This window comes from Centruroides sculpturatus, unplaced genomic scaffold, assembly GCF_000671375.1.
Source record: "Centruroides sculpturatus isolate CEXI.00-Female unplaced genomic scaffold, Cexi_2.0 scaffold1772, whole genome shotgun sequence".
Lineage (NCBI taxonomy): Eukaryota > Metazoa > Arthropoda > Arachnida > Scorpiones > Buthidae > Centruroides > Centruroides sculpturatus.
This window is the reverse complement of record NW_019385941.1, coordinates 84612-103963: the sequence shown is the minus strand read 5'-3', so window position 1 is coordinate 103963 and position 19352 is coordinate 84612. Positions and strand designations below refer to the sequence as shown.

Genomic DNA, 19352 nt, shown 5'->3' with positions numbered 1-19352 from the left:
AAATTTTTATATTATTATAATAAAATAATTTAAATTATTTTTAGGAAGTTTCTGATTTATTATATCTTTTTTTTGTTAGGTAGTTTATATTTTAGAAAAAAAACACACTCGTAAGGCAGCTGGATTTCTTAAGTTATTACAGGATAAAAGTAGTAAGTGGGCGCTCTTTTCTCCCACCGATCACAAATTGCCTCGAATTTTTATTCCCATGAACGAATGCCCTAAAGGTAATGGTAGAAATTTTTATAACAACTTTTGATTTGTTACTTTAATAATGAAAATTTTTTTTATACTTTATTTTCTAGACTTTTTATTGCGTCCGGATGATTTTGTAAAGTATCTCTTCTTGGCAGAAATTGTAGAATGGACTGACGAATCGAAATTTGCTAAAGGGTAAAGTCTACTTGAATTGATTGATTTGGTAGTTACTTTCTTTTGTCGGAAATTAAACGATGAAACGGTTTGATTCTTGTATAAACTACGGTGCAATTTGTTCAAAAATTTTTGTTGATCAATATTTAATGCTGATTCTGGACGATCGAACGAAAGCTTACTTGTGAGGGGTGGACTCGATGGTGCCATCGATCAACCTTGCTTCTTACTACCCTGCTATGCATTGTGAGAAACACTTAAATCTTTAATACTTATGTACTACAGACTTTTGAAACCAAATAAATTGAGTGTGGCGAGTGATGAGCCGGTCGAGTTGCTGTCGGTATTGTCAGATCTATTTCTCGTAAGTCAAAATTGATAAATGACAAGCCATTCGAGTTGCTGTCGGCTCCCCAATTTGCCAAGTCTACTCCTTGCAAGTGAACTTTTCACTTGATCCTGTCTGCTTTAAATTACAACAAACAATATGTGGTTTTGGCTCAACAAAAATATTTTGTTTGTTATTAAATAGCTTGATTTTTGCATTTTATTTATTTATTTACTTTTTTGTTTAAAATGTTGAGCTTTTGCATGTCATAGCACATTTGTATGGTTGTTATTTAATAATCTTAATATAGCTTGGATGTGTGTTGTACACATACTTTCTCTGTTTGCGTCAGTAATGTAAACATTTGGTGGTTGTTAGTTGCTATTTAATTGGCAAGTTGATAAGGGGGATCGGTGCCATTAAAGTATTTTTATATTGCAGAAAGCTTATTCAGAAATTGGGAGAAACGGGTGAAGTGGAAGCCGAAACTCAAGGGATTTTATTAGAAAATGGGATAGATACTAATGATTTCTCTGATAAAATAGAGAAAGAGTTAAATGACTATCTTGATTGGATTGTTCCCGAAGTTGGTATTTTAAAAGCTAAGTAAGGACGTGTGAGTTAGAAATGACATTACTTTCCAATACTTATTACTTTCAGGAGGAACTGAGGGAACGGAAGGATTTTAGAAAAGAATGTGTTTTTACAATCGACCCATCGACAGCGCGTGACTTGGATGACGCGGTCTCCTGTAGATTTCTTCAAGACGGACTTTACGAAATAGGCGTTCACATAGCCGACGTTACTTATTTTGTAAAAGAGAACACCGCTTTAGACACAACCGCAAGTGATCGAGCAACCAGTGTTTATTTAGTACAAAAGGTACTTCACCGGAAGAAAATATTGTAAAAAAAATCATTTAATAAAAATGAAAATAAAATAATAATAATATTTAATAAGGTCATTCCAATGCTTCCGCCACTTCTCTGCGAAAGACTTTGCAGCTTAAATCCAGGTGAGGACAGACTGACATTTTCCGTAGTTTGGAAGATGAATGAGGATGGGGAAATCTTAGACGAATGGTTTGGACGATCCATGATTTGTTCTTGTATGAAGTTAAGTTATAATCATGCCCAGGTAAATAATATAGTTATACATAATAACTTATTATCGTTTTATTTAAATTTAAATATAGAAAATTAAGTTTGAATACATTAAAGTTCTTTACGGCCTTCCAAAAATAAGTTTACTTAATTAAAATTTTTATTTTTAGCAGTTTGCGGAATACATGATTTAGCCCACACAGACTACTCTCGCACAGAACCATTTTGCTCTGGGTGCAGGGAATAAATTAAAATACTAAATTTAAAGTAATGGTGATTTTCAAATGTTTCTAAAGAGAACAAGCCCGAAAAATTGTTTTTGCCTAGGGTCCCACAAGCTCCAGTCACCACCAGTAATAGATTTGAAACATGTTTTAATGTTAACAGTTGCTAATATTAATAAACAGGGTTTAAACATAATTAATTTGTCACGTTCAATTAATAATTAAGCATGACAAAATAAATATTTCAATTATTTTAACAATAAGCTACTGCATCGGATCTTTTAATTGCACTGCAGTTTGTCTTTTGGAAATAAATTTTGTTCAGAAATGCAATCGGTTAAGAATTGAATTTAATCAAAATACAAGGAGTGACATTAGTTTATTACCAAACCAAAAGGTTATTTTATCTATAAAATTAAGAAAGATATTACAAAATCGTCATTGTCTGTCATTGGCCAAAATTATTCACTGTACGATATCTATGCCCCTTTAGTTCTTCCTTTTTGTCTGTTTTCTGAGTTTACTGTCAAGATCATCCTGGCACTGTTCCACTCTTCCATTGCATTACTATTTTTGTTATCATTATCTTTATTCTTTTAACATGTCCCTCCCATCTCCATTTGTTCTCTCTCATATATTTTACTCCTCTTCAGCTGCATTTATGCAGCTGTGAAAAAGAAGGAAAAAAGGCAAAAGAGAATCTTTTGGATCAGAATTTGTACTCTTGGTGCACTTTACGTGAAAGAGGAAACCCCGTTCTCACACGTAACACCCAAGAAATGCACCGGTTTCCTTGGCCTTGAGAGGAAGCTCTACAGGTTGAAATTTCTTTCCTCTAAGTAATATTGATATAGTTTTGTCTCTAAGCTATAATTATAACAAAAATTTGATCTGTTAAGCATGATTTTTAAGCAGAAAACCAGATAACTTAAGGAACTCAAACCAAAGTAATAGATAGATCTCAAAATATTGACAGTTTTTTCAATGTCAAAAGTACAAGGTGACCCGAAAGTCAGTTAATTGAACTTATAAAGGCTAAACTACTGTCATACTCAAATATTTTATTACTTACAAACTTAAATTGTTCAGAAACTTAAACGAGTTTAATTTTGTAGATTTTTATTTAAAAATTTTCATAACTAAGACAGATTATACATTAATATGATGTGGAGTATATTAGGATATAAAATGTCTTAAAATATAATTTTTAATTTTATTATGATATAAAATACAATTTGAATTTTAGTAAAAAAAGATCCCAATTCTTAAATTTAATTGTCATTTTCTTTTAATTCTCTCCAGGAAATGATCGAAAACCCCCAGAAAGAGTGGGATAGTTTCAACGAGTTGCCACCCATTCACGGCGATCATAAATTAAATGACATCGTCCAAAAGGTGTTGCGTTTAAATAAAATTGCAAAGAAGTTGCGAGAGAAACGATTTAGAGACGGCGCACTACGACTGGACCAAGTCAAGTTACAGTTCAGTTTAGATAAAGAAACCGGTCTGCCTTCGGGATTTACAATTTACGAACATAAAGATAGTAACAAACTCATAGAAGAATTTATGCTATTAGCTAACATGGCTGTAGCTCACAGAATATATGAATTCTATCCCGATCAAGCTCTCTTAAGACGTCATCCCCCTCCGGATAATAAAATGATGAACAATATTGTCACTATGTGTTCGGCTATGGGAATTCAATTAAATTCAAGTACTTCTGGTAGTTTACAGGTAGACCTTACTGTTATTATTATTAACTTTTATTGATATTGATTTGAAATTAATCAAAGATTTTTCTATATATATGTAGGCTTCTTTAAATTCACTTTTTAGTGATGATGATATATATTCTCAAGCTAGAATACAAGTATTAACCACACTCTGTTCAAAACCAATGAGGGTAAGTGCAAATAATTTATTAAATTATTCAAGAAACAAGCAAACGATGGCTAATATAGTACAAGAAGTCACATTTATTTGTGAGTAAACATTTTCTCAAGGTAATTCATATATCTTCATAGGATCAGAATCATTAAGAACAAAACTATATTTAGAGACTATATATGTAAAGGAGTAGGCATTGAAAAATATCAATCAAAGCCAATCAGTATCAGAGTTTCATATATGATACGTGATCTATATTCTGCCAATCGTACAAATTCGGCATCCACACTAGTAAAATCAAAGGTGTTCCATTATTTCTCTCATGCTTCAAGAATTTCACTTAAAGCATGTTTTGATTTAAAAATTTGCCATAATCTGCATAAATTTGGGTGGTTCCTGGTCCACGCAAGTGATAACTGCGGTAATGCACTGTTTCAATTTCATTAAGTTTTGGATAAGGGCGGCTCAAACACCTTGTCCTTGACATAGCCCCAAAGGAAAAAATCATGGTATTAAAGACCGGTGATCAAAGTGGCTGAGCCACTGCAGGGTAGCTGCTCGTTGAGATAGGTACCGATGTCACTACCAAAGGGTGGTGGAGCCCTGTTTAATTAAAGAATGAAGTCTGTGTTATCATCTTCAAGTTGTTGTTATAGCCACACCTGAAGCATATCAAGGAAAATGATGCAGGTGACGTTTGCCTCATCAAAGAAAAATAGCTCTTAAATTTTGTCGTGCGATACGGCACAGAACACATTTACTTGGAAAGAGTCATAAAGATGTTCCATGGTGGAATGTGCTTTATCTGCTTTCCAGATTTACACATTGTCTGTTCACTTTACTGCATGAGTGGAGTGTGGTTTTGTTGCTAAACACAATTTTCTCAATGAAACTGTCTTCTCCATATGTTCCTACATGTGGATTAGAACTGGAATTTGTGATCATTTTGTGTTGGAGCTTGTATCAACAACAATTTTTGCAATTTGGCAAGATATGCCATACTGTTTTCTATGAGATATCCATTTGTCGATTGGCATTCCTAATAAACCTGTGGGGACTGCATTTTAAATGCCTCCCTTGCTCAGTCGACTCTTTCCCGTGATGGACTTGGTTGTCTGGGGCTTTTAATAGAGCATGATATCCTGCATTCTAAAAATTAACATACCACTGATATATTGTTCCGTCTGTCGATGTATCCTTGCAAGCATAAGAATGCTAGACTACAATAATAAACTGAGTTTTCACATATGTCGGAAAACAATAAACTATGTCTGACACCATGCTGACTGACTGCAATTCCCTGGCAGCAAACCTTGCCAATTCCCATACCCAAGCATACAAGCATTGAAGGAGAAAGTCTCCAAGCAAACTTGGAGAATTTCTCTTTCGATTACCACACAATTGTTATTCTATGTCTCTTACCATTAGTGTTGTGGCTTGCCGAAATCCTGGAGACCATTGTGACTCACCTGTATTTATTAAATACTTTTGTAGTTACTTTTATGTTTATAGTTGTTCGAGACAAAATTTATTTATTTTGTGAATAACAGCAACTGTGGTACATCCAATTCAATTACAGTGCAGTGTTCTATTTTACATTTTACTTTCTTAACTTTTTAAAACAATTTTTTAATATACTTATAAATATTTAACTGTAGCAAAAATAAATACAATCCTTGTAACATAAGAGGAATTAAACAGATTTTATCATATTTATATTCGTGGTGTGATTGCGCCATGTGTCTGATAGTCCTAACATAAAATGATTATTGATATTTTAAGTGGAAATACAAATTAACAAGTGAAATCTAGATATAATTTATGTATTCTCTCATTAAAATATCAATGATTGTTCTATTAACAATCATTAGTCTTGGTCAGAGCTAATAACTGCTGTTAAGGATTCTAAGGAAATGATATATANGACTCACCTGTATTTATTAAATACTTTTGTAGTTACTTTTATGTTTATAGTTGTTCGAGACAAAATGTATTTCTTTTGTGAATAACAACAACTGTGGCACATCCAGTTCAGTTACAATGCAGTGTTCTATTTTACATTTTACTTTCTTAACTTTTTAATATACTTTTTTAATATACTTATAAATATTTAACTGTAGCAAAAATAAATACAATCCTTGTAACATAAGAGGAATTAAACAGATTTTATCATGTTTATATTAGTGGTGTGATTGTGCCAAGTGTCTGCGAGTCCTAACATAAAATGATTATTGATATTTTAAGTGGAAATACAAATTAACAAGTGAAATCTAGATATAATTTATGTATTCTCTCATTAAAATGTCAATGGTTATTGTATTAACAATCATTAGTCTTGGTTCAGAGCTAATAACTGCTGTTAAGGATTCTAAGGAAATGATATACAGACACAACCCATAAATAAATACACACCCTTATTTTCATACTGTGTTTTGTTTCACAGTATCCATGTGATACAAATGTCATGTATGAATAGTAAAACCTAGTTGTTCCACTGCAATGAGTTCTGCCATGTTGGCTCACTTGACACGCAGTCTAATAGGTTCTCTGTGGGAAGTGGGTTTTCACGAACATCATCACAGTGCACAATCCGACAGATTCCAAATGTATTCAATGGGATTCGTGTCGGGTGACCGATGGTCCAAGGAAGCTCGTGGATGCCTTGCATTGTCAGTCAATTCCAGGATTTTTTAGCAGTGTGACAAGGAACTCCATTGTGCATGAATATATGGAAGTTTTGTCCATCAGCCCACCAAAAAATACTGGATGAAGACCCTTCTCCAATATGTACAGCACAGTCATTTACATGAACCTCATGCATTTGCTGATATTTGGGATGTCTATTTACTTACAGATTGTCTTGTAAAACATTTAATCACAAATAAATATTTGACTTCTTGAATTTATTAGTTAATTTTTATTTATTTATTTATTATGAGAATGCCAAAGTTGATAGTTTCAAAAGAATTATTAAATTATAGAAAGAAAAGGTAAATATTTTGTCCATTGTTTTTTTTTTCTAGTGTGCACTTTATTTCAACTCAGGTAATTTAACTGATACTTCTCTATATCACCATTACGCATTGAATGTTCCACTATATACTCACTTCACGTCACCTATTCGACGTTATCCGGACATTATTGTGCATCGTTTATTAGCAGCATCTTTAGGTATAAATGTCTTTATATACTATTTATTAATTTTTTTCTTTTTCTGTTTAACAAATTTATAGCGATCATTTAGGTTATCGTCCGCCTCCGGCTTACGAATCGAAAGCCTTACAGCGATTGGTAAACCACTGTAACGATATGAAATACACCGGAAAAAGAGTTAACGAGATCAGCTCGGAACTTTTCTTATTTATTTTTCTAAAGGTGAGAGTTTGTAAATTGCAGAAAAAAATTAGAGTAACGTAAAAGACGTGGCATTAAAAGGTAATAATTTAAATTTTTAGGAATGCGGACCTCTCGAAGAGAAAGCCATGGTTATGGGTGTTATGGATCATTCGTTTGATGTCTTAATACTTCGCATGGGAGTCGTAAAGAGAGTTTATTGCGATGTGAGTTTGACTTCAATATTATTTCTTCATAAAGTTTTCCTTTTTTCATAAAAGTTTCTTACGGAATAAATTCTTTCCAGAAACTCGATCTCAAGTCGGCCGTTTACGAGAAAGATAGAGGCGTTCCTAAACTCACTTTACTTTGGAACGGAGGAAACGAATTACGACAAGTGATAGAAATATTCAGTTTGGTTGACATTGTTATTTCAGTATGTCCAGAAGAAACATTTAAATTTAATGTAAGAGTATTTTTATACTTGCAATAGAATCCACTTACCATAATCAGAATTTCATATAGAGAGTGATCCAGTATGACAGCTCGGAAAGAACTGTTGGATTCACATAATACTTGCTTTCATACATTATCAAGGGTGAGCTATTCATTGGTGCATTTTCCCACCTCCTGAAAAAGACAGTAAAATTATTTCGGCTCCTTTTATGGATAGAACTACAGTCTTAATTGTAAAGTTGTAGAGCGAATCAAAATTAGTACACTCACATTTTGTTCAGTTAAAAGAGGATACAGGGTGTGCCACACACTCGCGAAAATTTGAAGTGTTGTGCAATTCGGTTTCCTTCTGGTGCCGCGCTGCTTTGTAAGCATTTGCTTCTCGAGTGTTTTGTGATAAACACAGCTGTCAAAGATTTGGTTTTGTTAATGATCAGTCTTCAATGGTACTTTAAACATTAATCGTTATTTGTTTACAGGATTAGTAATTTAAATAGTCGGCATTTGCTACTTCAATTAATGAATTTTCAAATTATATATTACTTAACATGTTCTTTTAATGTCGGGGTTGATAAACCAGAATTTCCAAATTTTCACTAACTGCAGTGTAATATATTTACCCAACATAACATTATAGGTCGTCATCACGTCAGTACGGGCTAGTCATAAAACGATTATAGCAAGTGGATTCTACCCTGTATGAAAATTTTTTTAATAATATATAACGTATTTTATTTTTCATTTTAAATAAAAACAGCTTATGATGAAAAATCCAGAAACTGCAGAGCTTGAAGATTAAAGCGAGGTAAGCATTTCTGTCAAGCAGGCTTTGTGTATTCGGTATTTGTTAGTTACCAAATAATGCTTATTTGTCCTCTACGATTGTTATGGTATACAAAGGAGGAGTGGGAAATGACAAATACCAATTATTAGTTGTGAGTATTGTGACAAATACCAATTATTAGTTGTGAGTGGGAAATGACAAATACCAATTATTAGTTGTGAGTTGTAAATCATACACAGTATTGGCCATATGTTTGCTTGGCGTTCGGCAAATACCGAACGTGCGGAGTTGGCTTCAGCAAAAATGAATATTTAACCTTTGCAATACAGTTTTTCAATTGTATTAACAAATAATTTGGATATTATTTTATAGAATTAATGAATGACATGTGGCAGATCTTTGCTTTATGATGGAAGCAAAATATGTTAGAACTTCACTTTGTCTCCATTAACCATTACTTAACTCCACCCTGCTGTAACACATCACGATATTGGTGTTGGCATCACTCTGTCTTTGTTAAAATACACTCGTTAGTGAGTTGTTAAATTATTAAAATACAAAACAAGAAGTTTTTATTTAGTAAACCTGTTGAAATGACAGATAAACATTAGTGAGTTATTAAGTTTAAGAAATTTAAGTTTCATCACGGTCCTTGACATTCCTTGATCCAGGGCAAGAACCTAAGTGAAGACTGCAGATAGTCAATTTCTGCTATTGTAAAAAATTACGGAAGGAAATGACCAATCATGTTTCGGTTAAAGACCATGTATGTGACCAACCTATATCGGTAAGGCATTACCTCGGAAGATTGCAGAATCTATGACCAAAAACATTTAGGGTACTACGATGTAAGATGCAAAAAGATTACTCGCTATATTGCTAATAACAATAATAGATATAAATTGCCTCTGATCCTTATAGGAACATCAAAAAACTTAGCTCACATTTGAAAATACATGATGTCTCAAAAGTTTCCATACATACTATGTGGAAAGTGGATTCTATTTAGGTGTTACACATGAAGAAAACCCAGAACATTGCTTGGTGGCCAGCCCATTGGTCAGGCAAGAACCGATGACCAACTACCAGTGTTCTGTTTTATTTATTTGGCCACCGGTGGGCTTGATTTGGGTCACTGTATGGAGACTTTTGGGACACCTTGTACATATATATTTAACTAGCAAAGCATTTAAATTAATCTCGCAAGACAATGCATGGAATTTTTCTGAATAGATGGTCACAAAATTTTTATTATAAGTAGTCTATAGGGAACAAGTGGGCAATGCCCACGGTGCGAGTGAGCAAAGTATAGCAAACTACGTAACTGCGGAATTGGCAGGTGTTTCTGTAGGTTGCTCAAAAAAATCGACCCAATTGAAAAAAATAACATATTTTTTTTTTTGCTCTGGAATCCGAAGGTTGTTCCGCATTTTGATTTTGATGGCATAAATCTGAAAGTTTTTATTCAAATTGCATAAAAAGCAAACTTTTTTCCAATTAACTTCTATTCCCAAATTCAATTTACGTTATGGAATCTTCACTCCGAGTGAGCATTGTATTTTGTCGATGCCTTTAACAAAAATAAACGAAATGAAATTGTATTTTCGAAATATAACAACTCGGATGATAAATGTTCACTTACGATAGGCTCGAGGTTACTAGCATAACCAGTACGATTTTATAAAAGAACCGAAGAGTAATTTTAAAAAGTCAATCTTTTTCAAATTGCATTACTTCCACGATTGTTAAAAATGTGGCAGTTCTTGTTAAAAAAAAAAAAAAAAAACAGCCATTGGAAAAGCCAAATAAGGAATTGGAAAGTGTTATTAAAACTGTTCTGTACACTGAAAATATACATTATTATTATTATTAAATTCAATGTGTGGACACAGAAGAAACATGAGTAATGCAGACTGTTTTTTACGCACCGTTCATTTTGTGACTGCTCGATGCCAGTTTTTGGGTGTTCCAGAGAAATATATTTGTGATCTTTGGCAAAGAAAGCTCAATGCATTGACTGCAAAAAGATTAATACGTATGGAGATCTCTCGGAAATTATTTGTACAGAAATCAATTTGTAGTTAGATTTGATGCAAACTTGTTAATTTTTCCCTGCTCTTTCCACCGGTGGGCGTCGATGGAGCTTTTTTCCTTTTGTAGAAGTTGTCAAATCCAGGATCGATAACAACAAACGTGTTCGTTCATTATCCGACGAATTGTTAATCTCTGGTGCAAAAATGTTAATACCGGTATACAAAGAGCATTAACGTATTTGTCAGGACCACTTTGTCCAGCAAAATACTGTGTCAAACGTATTTGCAATACTCGCATTACTCACACTTGTGACTCACATGTGCTTCCTTGTATAAGTTAATATGCAAAAAAATCTGACACGTTAAACTATGACTTGGAATTTTTATTCTAAACTAGCTGCAAGGACCCGCTTTGCTGGGTTTTTATTTGTTCGTACATTTATATGTAATATAGTTTTTTTTTATTTACCTTCCTCTACATAATCTTTCTCTGATTCAATGTGTTTCCCAATAATTTACAAGTTGCTCTTCTGTTTGATTATTTCTGTTCGATATGATTCAAGACCGCAAAAATTCTTTCTTACACTTTGGCATTGTTTTTTATGTTTTTACTTTACACACTTCACTATTCACTTTTCACTTTCTACCTTTTTCTGTTATTCATACACTTTTACTAATGAAAAATCAACTGAAGCGTGTGCATCACACGTCTCTAAAAGCCATCCTCACTACTCACACATAATGGTCCTCGGCTATTCCAAAACATTTTCAACTATTTGAAAATATTTAAGATTAAGATTACATTATAGCCAATCTTACCCATTTTCACAGAATGCAAGAATTAGAACCCCCGTTTCCAGACTAATTAGAGAATTTTTACATGGGTCTAAAAATATGTTCGATTTCTTGCAAAAACCCGCATCTGCGCCTGTAAATCTTGCACGCCGCTTTCTCTTTAACACTTCCATTGTTAAAACTTCCATTATTGACACTTCCATTGTTACACATATTCGAAGTAAACTAGTATCAACCCCCATATCTCCCACACCCTTATAACTATCGAGATGCAACCACCATAGTGCACGATGGGAGACTTGGGACTACCACACGCAAACACCATTCATGTGCAATGTGTAGTTTGGCTGCAGAGTGAAATATAGGGACAAACACGTCCATTTATATATATATATATATAGATTATTGTATAAATCTATTTTCTCAAACTCTTCTTCTTAATGCGCCATCTCCTGTCGAAGGTTGGCAATCCATATAGCTAACGTTGTCCTCGATATAGCAGCTCAGAATATCTCCATAGATGTACATCCGAACCACCTTGTGATGTCTTTCAACCATTGATTCTTTGGTCTTCCAATAGATCTTTTTCCTTGTATTTTGTCCTCTAATATATATATTCTCTCCTCTCATATAATGAGAGGAGAGAATATATATATTAGACCTATATACTGTGTTTTCCTGATTTTGATAGTCAGCAGGAGATCTTTTTGCTTGTTCATGTGGTTGAAGACTTCAAAATGAGTAATCCTTTGCACCCATGATATTCGAAGTGTTTGTCTGTACAAATACATTTCAAAAGCTTCGATTCTTTTCTCAGTTTGGTGGACCAGAGTCCAACTTTCACATCCATATAGCAGGACGGAGATGATGTAGCACCTTAACATTTGAATCCTCAGACAGAAACTCAATTTGGATGTAACAAAAAACTTTTTCGTATTCATAAACTATGTTGTGGCTTCGATCCTTGCTCTTATTTCTTTACGCTGATCACATTGTTCGTTTATTATTGTGCCAAGGTATTTGATAGTTGATACTTGCTCAATAGTGTTCCCATGAATGACAAGATTTGCACTTTTTCTTGTTTTTGAGAACACAAGAAGTTTGGTTTTGGTAAAATTCATAAAGAGACCATGCAGTTCACTGTACTCGACAATACGGTCCATCAGTTGTTGTAATTCTTCAGGACTACTTGCTATAACCACTGCATCGTCTGCATATGTAATATTCCCACAATTATTGTCTTCTAATGCTTCCTTGAATATGGCCTCAGTATATATTAAAGAGGGGGAAACACAACCTTGAGGTACTCTTCTCTTAATTAATGTGATTTCAGAAGTTTCTTTTTCAAGTCTGACCCCTGTTGTTTGATGCCAGTACAGTTCACTGATGACACAAGACTGCCTTTGTCAATGCCAATTGATGTTAAGATCTCAATCGTCAAAAGCTTTACGATAGTCTATAAAGCAGACGTAAACATTGGCATTCATATCTCTGCATCTTTGAACTAATACATTTAAGCTGAAGAGTGCTTCTTGCGTACCAAGCCCATTGCAAGATCCAAACTGTGTTCCATTGATATCTCAAAATCTACATCGCTAAAAATCGTACATCACGATTTGCAAACAAATTTCTTGCGTATTCGAGATTAAAGGTAGAAATCTACTAGTCAAAACTCGCCGTACAGTGTGCACTCACTTGCCAATTGAGTTTGGAAATTACATTCTCGTTAAAGGGTGATATTTTCATTGAAAATAATGATAATAATGTTAACTGCGAGGTTGTATTTTATCATTATTATTATCTTGAGTACTGGTCATGAACTTCTGAGGAAACAAAAACTGATTAGAAATTGGAAGAACTGTCAAGAAAAGTCCAACAACAGTTTGATGTATTGTAACGAGATATTTTTTACAGAATATGTTAAAATGTGCACTCGTTTGGGATTACCCACAAAGCAATAAATGCAGACATCCATGCCGTAGTTCAACACATTAAACAGAATCCCAACATTACTGCCGCTAAACCTGCAGGTGAAATCTCCCGACGTGAACGGATCACCAGTAAGTGCAATTATTGTTGGGAGAATACATTTCCCATGAATTTCGTGACACAGTATTAAGAACAAAAGCCAACAAGTAAAGAAAAAATTACCACAAATGCTTGTTATTTGAGAATAGATTCAAAGACTTTCTTTACAATATCGAGAAAACGTACAGACAATTGTAAATCGGAGATATTCGCGACTCATTCAAAAGTTCCGAAGAATCTAGTGTTTACCGTAAGGTATGGATGGCAGAGGATTCCAAACATATGGTTTGAGGACACCAGAAAAATTTTTCAGATATTTATAATTTTATAAAATATTTGAACGTGGGATGTGTACGTATACATAATTATTTCTTTTCTCACAAATAAATTAATTTGACATGATTTAATTCTTGAAAATTGAAGGTGTATGTTCGCTTTGACTCCCAACTGTAGCTACTTTAACTTGTGTATTCCGTTAAATGGTACCTACTCACTAAAACGCTTGCTTTTAATTTAAACATGTATTACCGATTTATGCTAATTACTTTATTTTTCAGATTTTCTTCTCGGACATATGGCATTGGAAGAAGAGGACAAGGTCTGCATAAAATGCAGGAGACCGCATAGTTTCATTTTCGGCTTTATATTGTAATGTTATGTAAATATTTGCTATTTTGACAATTGCTAAATTAAAAAAAAAATGACACAATTAAAAAGATCGTTAGCCATTTATTATTATTATTATTAAGTCAAAAAACACCATTTACAATTTCCCCGTAAATAATTAAGTTAACATCCGTCACGAGACTGATAGAAGCGGAGTCGATGGTCGTGCTCTTCGAGAAAAAGTATAAACGATCGTGCAATAAAAAAGTGGAAAAATATACAAGATCTGCACAACAGCTGCCGTTTACAATCGAGTGACAAAATATTTCGCTCATATTTACCGCAGAGGCAGAAAATAATTCCATACACAGTAATCGTGTTCGCGAGACGTCCGACATAAATCAACCGTGTGCCACGTCGTCCATCTTATACACAAGTAGAAAACAAAGACAGGAAAAAAAATTGTCGTCCGCCATTCCCAGAAATTAACTACGTGGCGACGCTAATTCGGAGTATTTCGGTAACTGAATTATTCACATCTATGTACATGTTTTCCCCCCGTTAAAAAGTCGAAAAAAGTTCTTCCACTGAAAATATGGCACATTTGATTATTATTTATTAAGGTCCCCATATCAATCAGTACATAATCGACAATAGAAAATAAAAATAAAATTATGTATATATATATAATAATAATCACGATTTACATTATTTTACGGAAGAAAACGAACGTTAAAAATTGCAATATTGCTAATTACACACAAAAAAAAATTATTGCTCGGTACGCATTAAAAAAACATACACAAAAATAGATGTAGGATTACATTTAAATAATAACAATAATAAAAAATCACATTTCGTAGTGTTTCCGCAGGTTGACGTACACCGAAATCCCGATATATTTAGTTTCTCTCTTCATAGTTTTGCGATGGGAATATTATTTTATTTATTAAATAATATCTGTAAAAAATAAAAACCATCCTATGCCGTTCGGTTACGATGGTTAGTAGGGATTAAGTTTTTGTTGCCATACAATGAAGGTGAAAGCTCTGGTCTTGGTTATCAACAATAGTTGACAGATAGGGCAGAGGGTGAAATGGCCGAACTGTTCCCTGGAAGGCTGGTCATTACACTATCCCTTTGTCTGAGTATTGGTATTCCAAAATATCATCATCCACTGGGAGGTCAAGCATGAAAGAGAAGAAAAAAGGACAAGTCAACCAAGAGACGAGCACAAGGACCCGCATACTGCAAGAGACAACAAGATAGGTTAAGAGGTTAGGGAACGTGCGGGGCCGGTGCCAGCGGCGGGAAGGTACGGGAAAAAAACGACAACATTTAAAAACGTTAACTGCAAACGAATAATTTAATATGTACAGGGCATGCATTACGATAGAAGCCGACGTTAAAAAATAATATATTTCTATGTAACTAGTATCTATTTACATGACGTCAACAAAGAATTCACACGGATTGCCCATGGCCATCCGAAAAGACTGTCTACTACCAGCAAGATCTGGAGGGACGGAATCGATGCGCCGCACTTCTTGAGAGGCCGTCGTGTTGATGCTCTGCTCGCTGCTGCTGCTGCCCACGCCTTCTCCGGCACTGCTCCCGCGGCAACCGCCGCTTCTCTGACTAGCTGCTTCGGAATCGCTCCCTCCCGGACTAGCTGATTTGTCTTTTTCTTTGGATGGATCGCCGCCATTGCTGCTTCCACCTGAAAAACGCAGACTCCGATGTCAGAACCCTGAAGTCTCGGGTTTAAGCTATTCTAGTGAAGATAAAATACCCGAACCACTATGAACACTGCCTTCGCGGATGCTGAAATTTTTAAAATTGGAAGTGTCGTTGGCGTAGTTGAACGGCATCGGAAAGAAACCCGTGGCCGGAGGGGCATAGCTGCCGCCATATGGCATCTGGGTGCCCCACGGCGGTGGTGCCGTCGGTGGCGGTAGAGGCCCTAGCGTGTCCCTGTCCGCTTCGCTAACGGAATCTTCTTCGTTTAATTTTAAAGCTGCCATATCTAGAAAAAACACGGTAAATTTCAACATATAAAAATTTTTGTGTGGTACATTAAATATTTTGAAAAAATTTACTGCTGCACAGATCTCCGAAGATATAATAACACTGCTCGGAGAAGGTGATTTTGTTCACAGTGTGTCTGATGTAGCCCGCTTTCAACATTTGAGTAGAATACTTTCTTGCTTCTCGCCGGTCTTGGAAGCCTTGCACGTGTGTGAACAGCCAATCGACCACGTCGGCACCTGAAAAAACTATTCTGTTAATTTCAAATAAATGACAAATGCGCTTTGATGCACATATATCACTTTTACCTATGAATGCATTGGGAATGGTGATTTTCAACCACATGCGATCTCTTATATCTAGACCGGATTCGGGAGCTGCCATCGCCTTCACGATCGTCCCCATGTCCATGTCGAGAGTCAGCGGATTTTCTTGAAACTGGCCTAAGTTTACAATTCGGTTTTCTTTAACATAACAATCGAAATTATTTGAGATTTTAAAATTTCGTACTCACGATCGGATTCCGGAATCGAACTGGTAATGGAAGAACTAGTTGAAGTTAAGGTACTAACAGAAGGAGGTCTCAGTGGGTAGTCTGTCGCTATCAGTAAAGTTAACCCTTTCAATTTGGTACAATTCTTAAAGTTAAAAATTACTTCAAATAATGCTCACCTCTAGCCGCTTCGGTATGAGCAACCCACGCGCTGGGATCAATGGGCCTTACGGGTTCCGTCCGAGGGATGGTGAAGTATCCTTTGGGATTTGGATCCCAACATTTTGCCACGACTAACTTGATTGGACTAGAAGAATTGTCAATATAAATTTTTATATTATTTTATGAAGCTGGAAAAAATGCACAAAATATTTTGTGCTACATGCCACTTACCCCGGTTTTTGCACGGCTTCCCTTAATACCCTCACTGCATCGTCATTACTCATATTTTCGAAATTAATATCGTTTACCTGTAAGATCATATCACCAGGTTCTATTCTTCCATCTAAAGCTACTGCTCCTCTACAAAGAAGTAAGATCTAATTAAGATAATGTGCGAGTGTAACAGAAAATGCAATTGCAAAGAAATCCATAGTCACCCTTTCATGATAGAACCAACGTAAATACCGCCATCTCCCCCTTTATTTGATTGACCAACAATACTGATTCCTAAAAAGTTGACTGTATCTGAAATTGAATACATATGTATGTATTTTTAACCAATGCAAAAGTACATTCTGTACTTAATTATAATTAAACATACCTAAATTTAAGGTTACTGTGATGATATTAAGCGACATAGTCGAATCCGTAATACTGCTGATAGACGATGTCTGCAAAGTAATCATATGGATTAACTACCAATTAATTATAAATTTCATTCAATAACATACTTACTCTGCTCATGGGCGGCATGCGATGTCTCTTCCTCCGTCTCCTGTGTCTGGCGTGTATTCTCGATACGCTGCTCTCTTCCGTTGTGGTGGATATTCTGAACATTTTAGAAAAATGTCATAAAATTTCAACTTAATGTCGCTATTTGCCATAAAAATAGTGTGTACCTGCTAGTCGTTTCGTCTTCTGAATCTAAAAAACTAGTGCTTTCAATATCGCTGGTCATCATGGATGAGGACTCGTATCCGTGACCGGGTCCTCGGTGTCTTTCGGAATGGGGATGAAGGTGAGCGTGGCTGTGTTTACTATGACCGTTAAGACGAGCACTAGGACATCCACAGGGAATTGGCGGTTTACAAGTACAGGGACCTGACATTTAAAAATTATTATTATAATGTGGATTAACATTAGCAATACACATTATATTTGGAGAAAAGATCTACTTAGCATGCAAATTTATGCTATCCTAAACTGCTGTATAGATAACCCACTAAACTAATAATTTTTAAAGAACCATTTTGAATCAACCCTTGACTAATTTTTGACCCCCATTTAGATGCAAAATACTGCATGGCCATCTCGACATTGTCAAAATTTTGATACCAACTAGCAGCCATGAAATGGGCCAACATCCTAAATAAACCATAATTGGTTATGAAATGTTTGGGCCTTACAGTGGATATGGCAACACATCAACGGCATAGGTATCCAATGTTTTTTGTCGGGTTATTCTTACCCAATGTACTAGTGCAGTCGTGAAGGAATGTCTTTTTTTTTTAGTTGATTAATGCCAGATATTTCTGTTACAAAACGTGCTTTTGTCAAAGATGGACAAACTATAGTTCTCTACTGATGGTTCAATCTTGCAGAACGATGTCAAAAAAGAAACCATAATTCCACAAATGGAAAGTCAAATATTCAGTTGTAGTGTTTTTACCCACCACTTTCTATGCCTCAAATTAAGCATGCAAACCCATTTCAAATCACACATGAGAATGCATCACCCAACATTGCAAAAGATTTTTACAAATATCTACTCACTCACTTATTACTCAATGAGATCATGAGGATTTTGTGTGCAAGTTTTTGAAATTTGAAGATTATAGAAAGCGACTTTTTTACATAAAAATTTTTCATGGGTATCCCCAAGAATTACTTCTCTAAAGGCAGATAGGAGAACCTAACACAAATAATTGCAAAGATGAGATTTTAAATCTTACCATGTTCATCATGATAATGTTTATCCCTCTGTTTCGCCGAACGATGTGGATGTCCATGTTCTGAAACAGAAATTTATAAAAACTGTTTTATTATTACATCAAATATAAAATCATACATAATTAACAATAGGTTAATTAAATTTTAAATGACTACCTCTTCTAGAACTAATTATTGATTCTGTTTCTGTGCAAGTAGTGTCTCCTTGAGTGTCCCTATGCTCTAATCCGGCAGCACTAAATAATCAAAAATCAAGCAAACCATCAATAAATAAATTATATGAAAACTTTTTATTAAATTGCTTCAGGATTTTATACATTTAAACTTCCATACTGATTTAAAATAAGACGCTGCTGAGTTCTGCAATGTTAGAACTGAGAAATTCAATTTTAAACCAAGGATATAATTTAAAATTTGTTCAAAATAAAAATGTATAATGTAACAAAAATAGAAAAATAAATTAACATATAAAATAAACAAACAGAATAAAATTAATTAAATAATTTTAATGAAAAATAAATAAATGCTTTAAAAGAAATAAATGATTACTGAAAAGAAGAAGGTCTATCTCCAATGCCAGCAGGTCTATCCAAAGGAAGTCTTAATTCTGACCTTTGCGACATAGTCTCTGTACACTGAGAAGTACTGTCCGAAAGACTGCTGCCTTCTGCCGTCACCAACTACAAAATAAAAAATTATTTTCAATATTTGCATTTTATCAAATGTTTAGTTATCATATGAATGATTTATGTAAAATTTAAACACTCAAT

At 34.5% G+C, this 19352-nt stretch overlaps 2 protein-coding genes across 7 annotated transcripts in view; one reads left to right on the top strand and one right to left on the bottom strand.

Moving 5' to 3' along the window:
• LOC111612718 (DIS3-like exonuclease 2) overlaps positions 1-14044 on the top strand; it is a 36388-nt gene extending 22344 nt beyond the window's left edge. For all 4 annotated transcript variants that reach the window (XM_023353954.1, XM_023353953.1, XM_023353957.1 and 1 more), the window contains 13 exons: positions 80-227; positions 306-393; positions 1142-1286; positions 1361-1582; positions 1661-1837; positions 3330-3761; positions 3841-3930; positions 6938-7085; positions 7159-7289; positions 7370-7474; positions 7555-7713; positions 8461-8508; positions 13901-14044. In XM_023353954.1, the coding sequence (XP_023209722.1) occupies positions 80-227; positions 306-393; positions 1142-1286; positions 1361-1582; positions 1661-1837; positions 3330-3761; positions 3841-3930; positions 6938-7085; positions 7159-7289; positions 7370-7474; positions 7555-7713; positions 8461-8502 (1887 nt within the window). In that variant the 3' untranslated portion in view covers positions 8503-8508; positions 13901-14044. The remainder of the gene's footprint in view (positions 1-79; positions 228-305; positions 394-1141; positions 1287-1360; positions 1583-1660; positions 1838-3329; positions 3762-3840; positions 3931-6937; positions 7086-7158; positions 7290-7369; positions 7475-7554; positions 7714-8460; positions 8509-13900) is intronic.
• A 13-nt stretch (positions 14045-14057) lies between these two features.
• The window catches only part of LOC111612719 (segment polarity protein dishevelled homolog DVL-3-like), a 28515-nt gene continuing 23220 nt past the window's right edge, over positions 14058-19352 (bottom strand). Inside the window, exons 3-17 of one of the 3 annotated variants that reach the window (XM_023353958.1) lie at positions 19132-19262; positions 18739-18818; positions 18585-18644; positions 17532-17733; positions 17368-17461; positions 17234-17303; positions 17070-17157; positions 16864-16992; positions 16650-16777; positions 16492-16578; positions 16286-16441; positions 16049-16216; positions 15742-15975; positions 15396-15669; positions 14058-15126 (exon numbers count right to left, since the gene is read on the bottom strand). In XM_023353958.1, coding sequence (XP_023209726.1) covers positions 15120-15126; positions 15396-15669; positions 15742-15975; positions 16049-16216; positions 16286-16441; positions 16492-16578; positions 16650-16777; positions 16864-16992; positions 17070-17157; positions 17234-17303; positions 17368-17461; positions 17532-17733; positions 18585-18644; positions 18739-18818; positions 19132-19262 — 1908 coding nt within the window. In that variant the 3' untranslated portion in view covers positions 14058-15119. The remainder of the gene's footprint in view (positions 15127-15395; positions 15670-15741; positions 15976-16048; positions 16217-16285; positions 16442-16491; positions 16579-16649; positions 16778-16863; positions 16993-17069; positions 17158-17233; positions 17304-17367; positions 17462-17531; positions 17734-18584; positions 18645-18738; positions 18819-19131; positions 19263-19352) is intronic. The other 2 variants (XM_023353959.1, XM_023353960.1) reach the window with 2 other exon arrangements.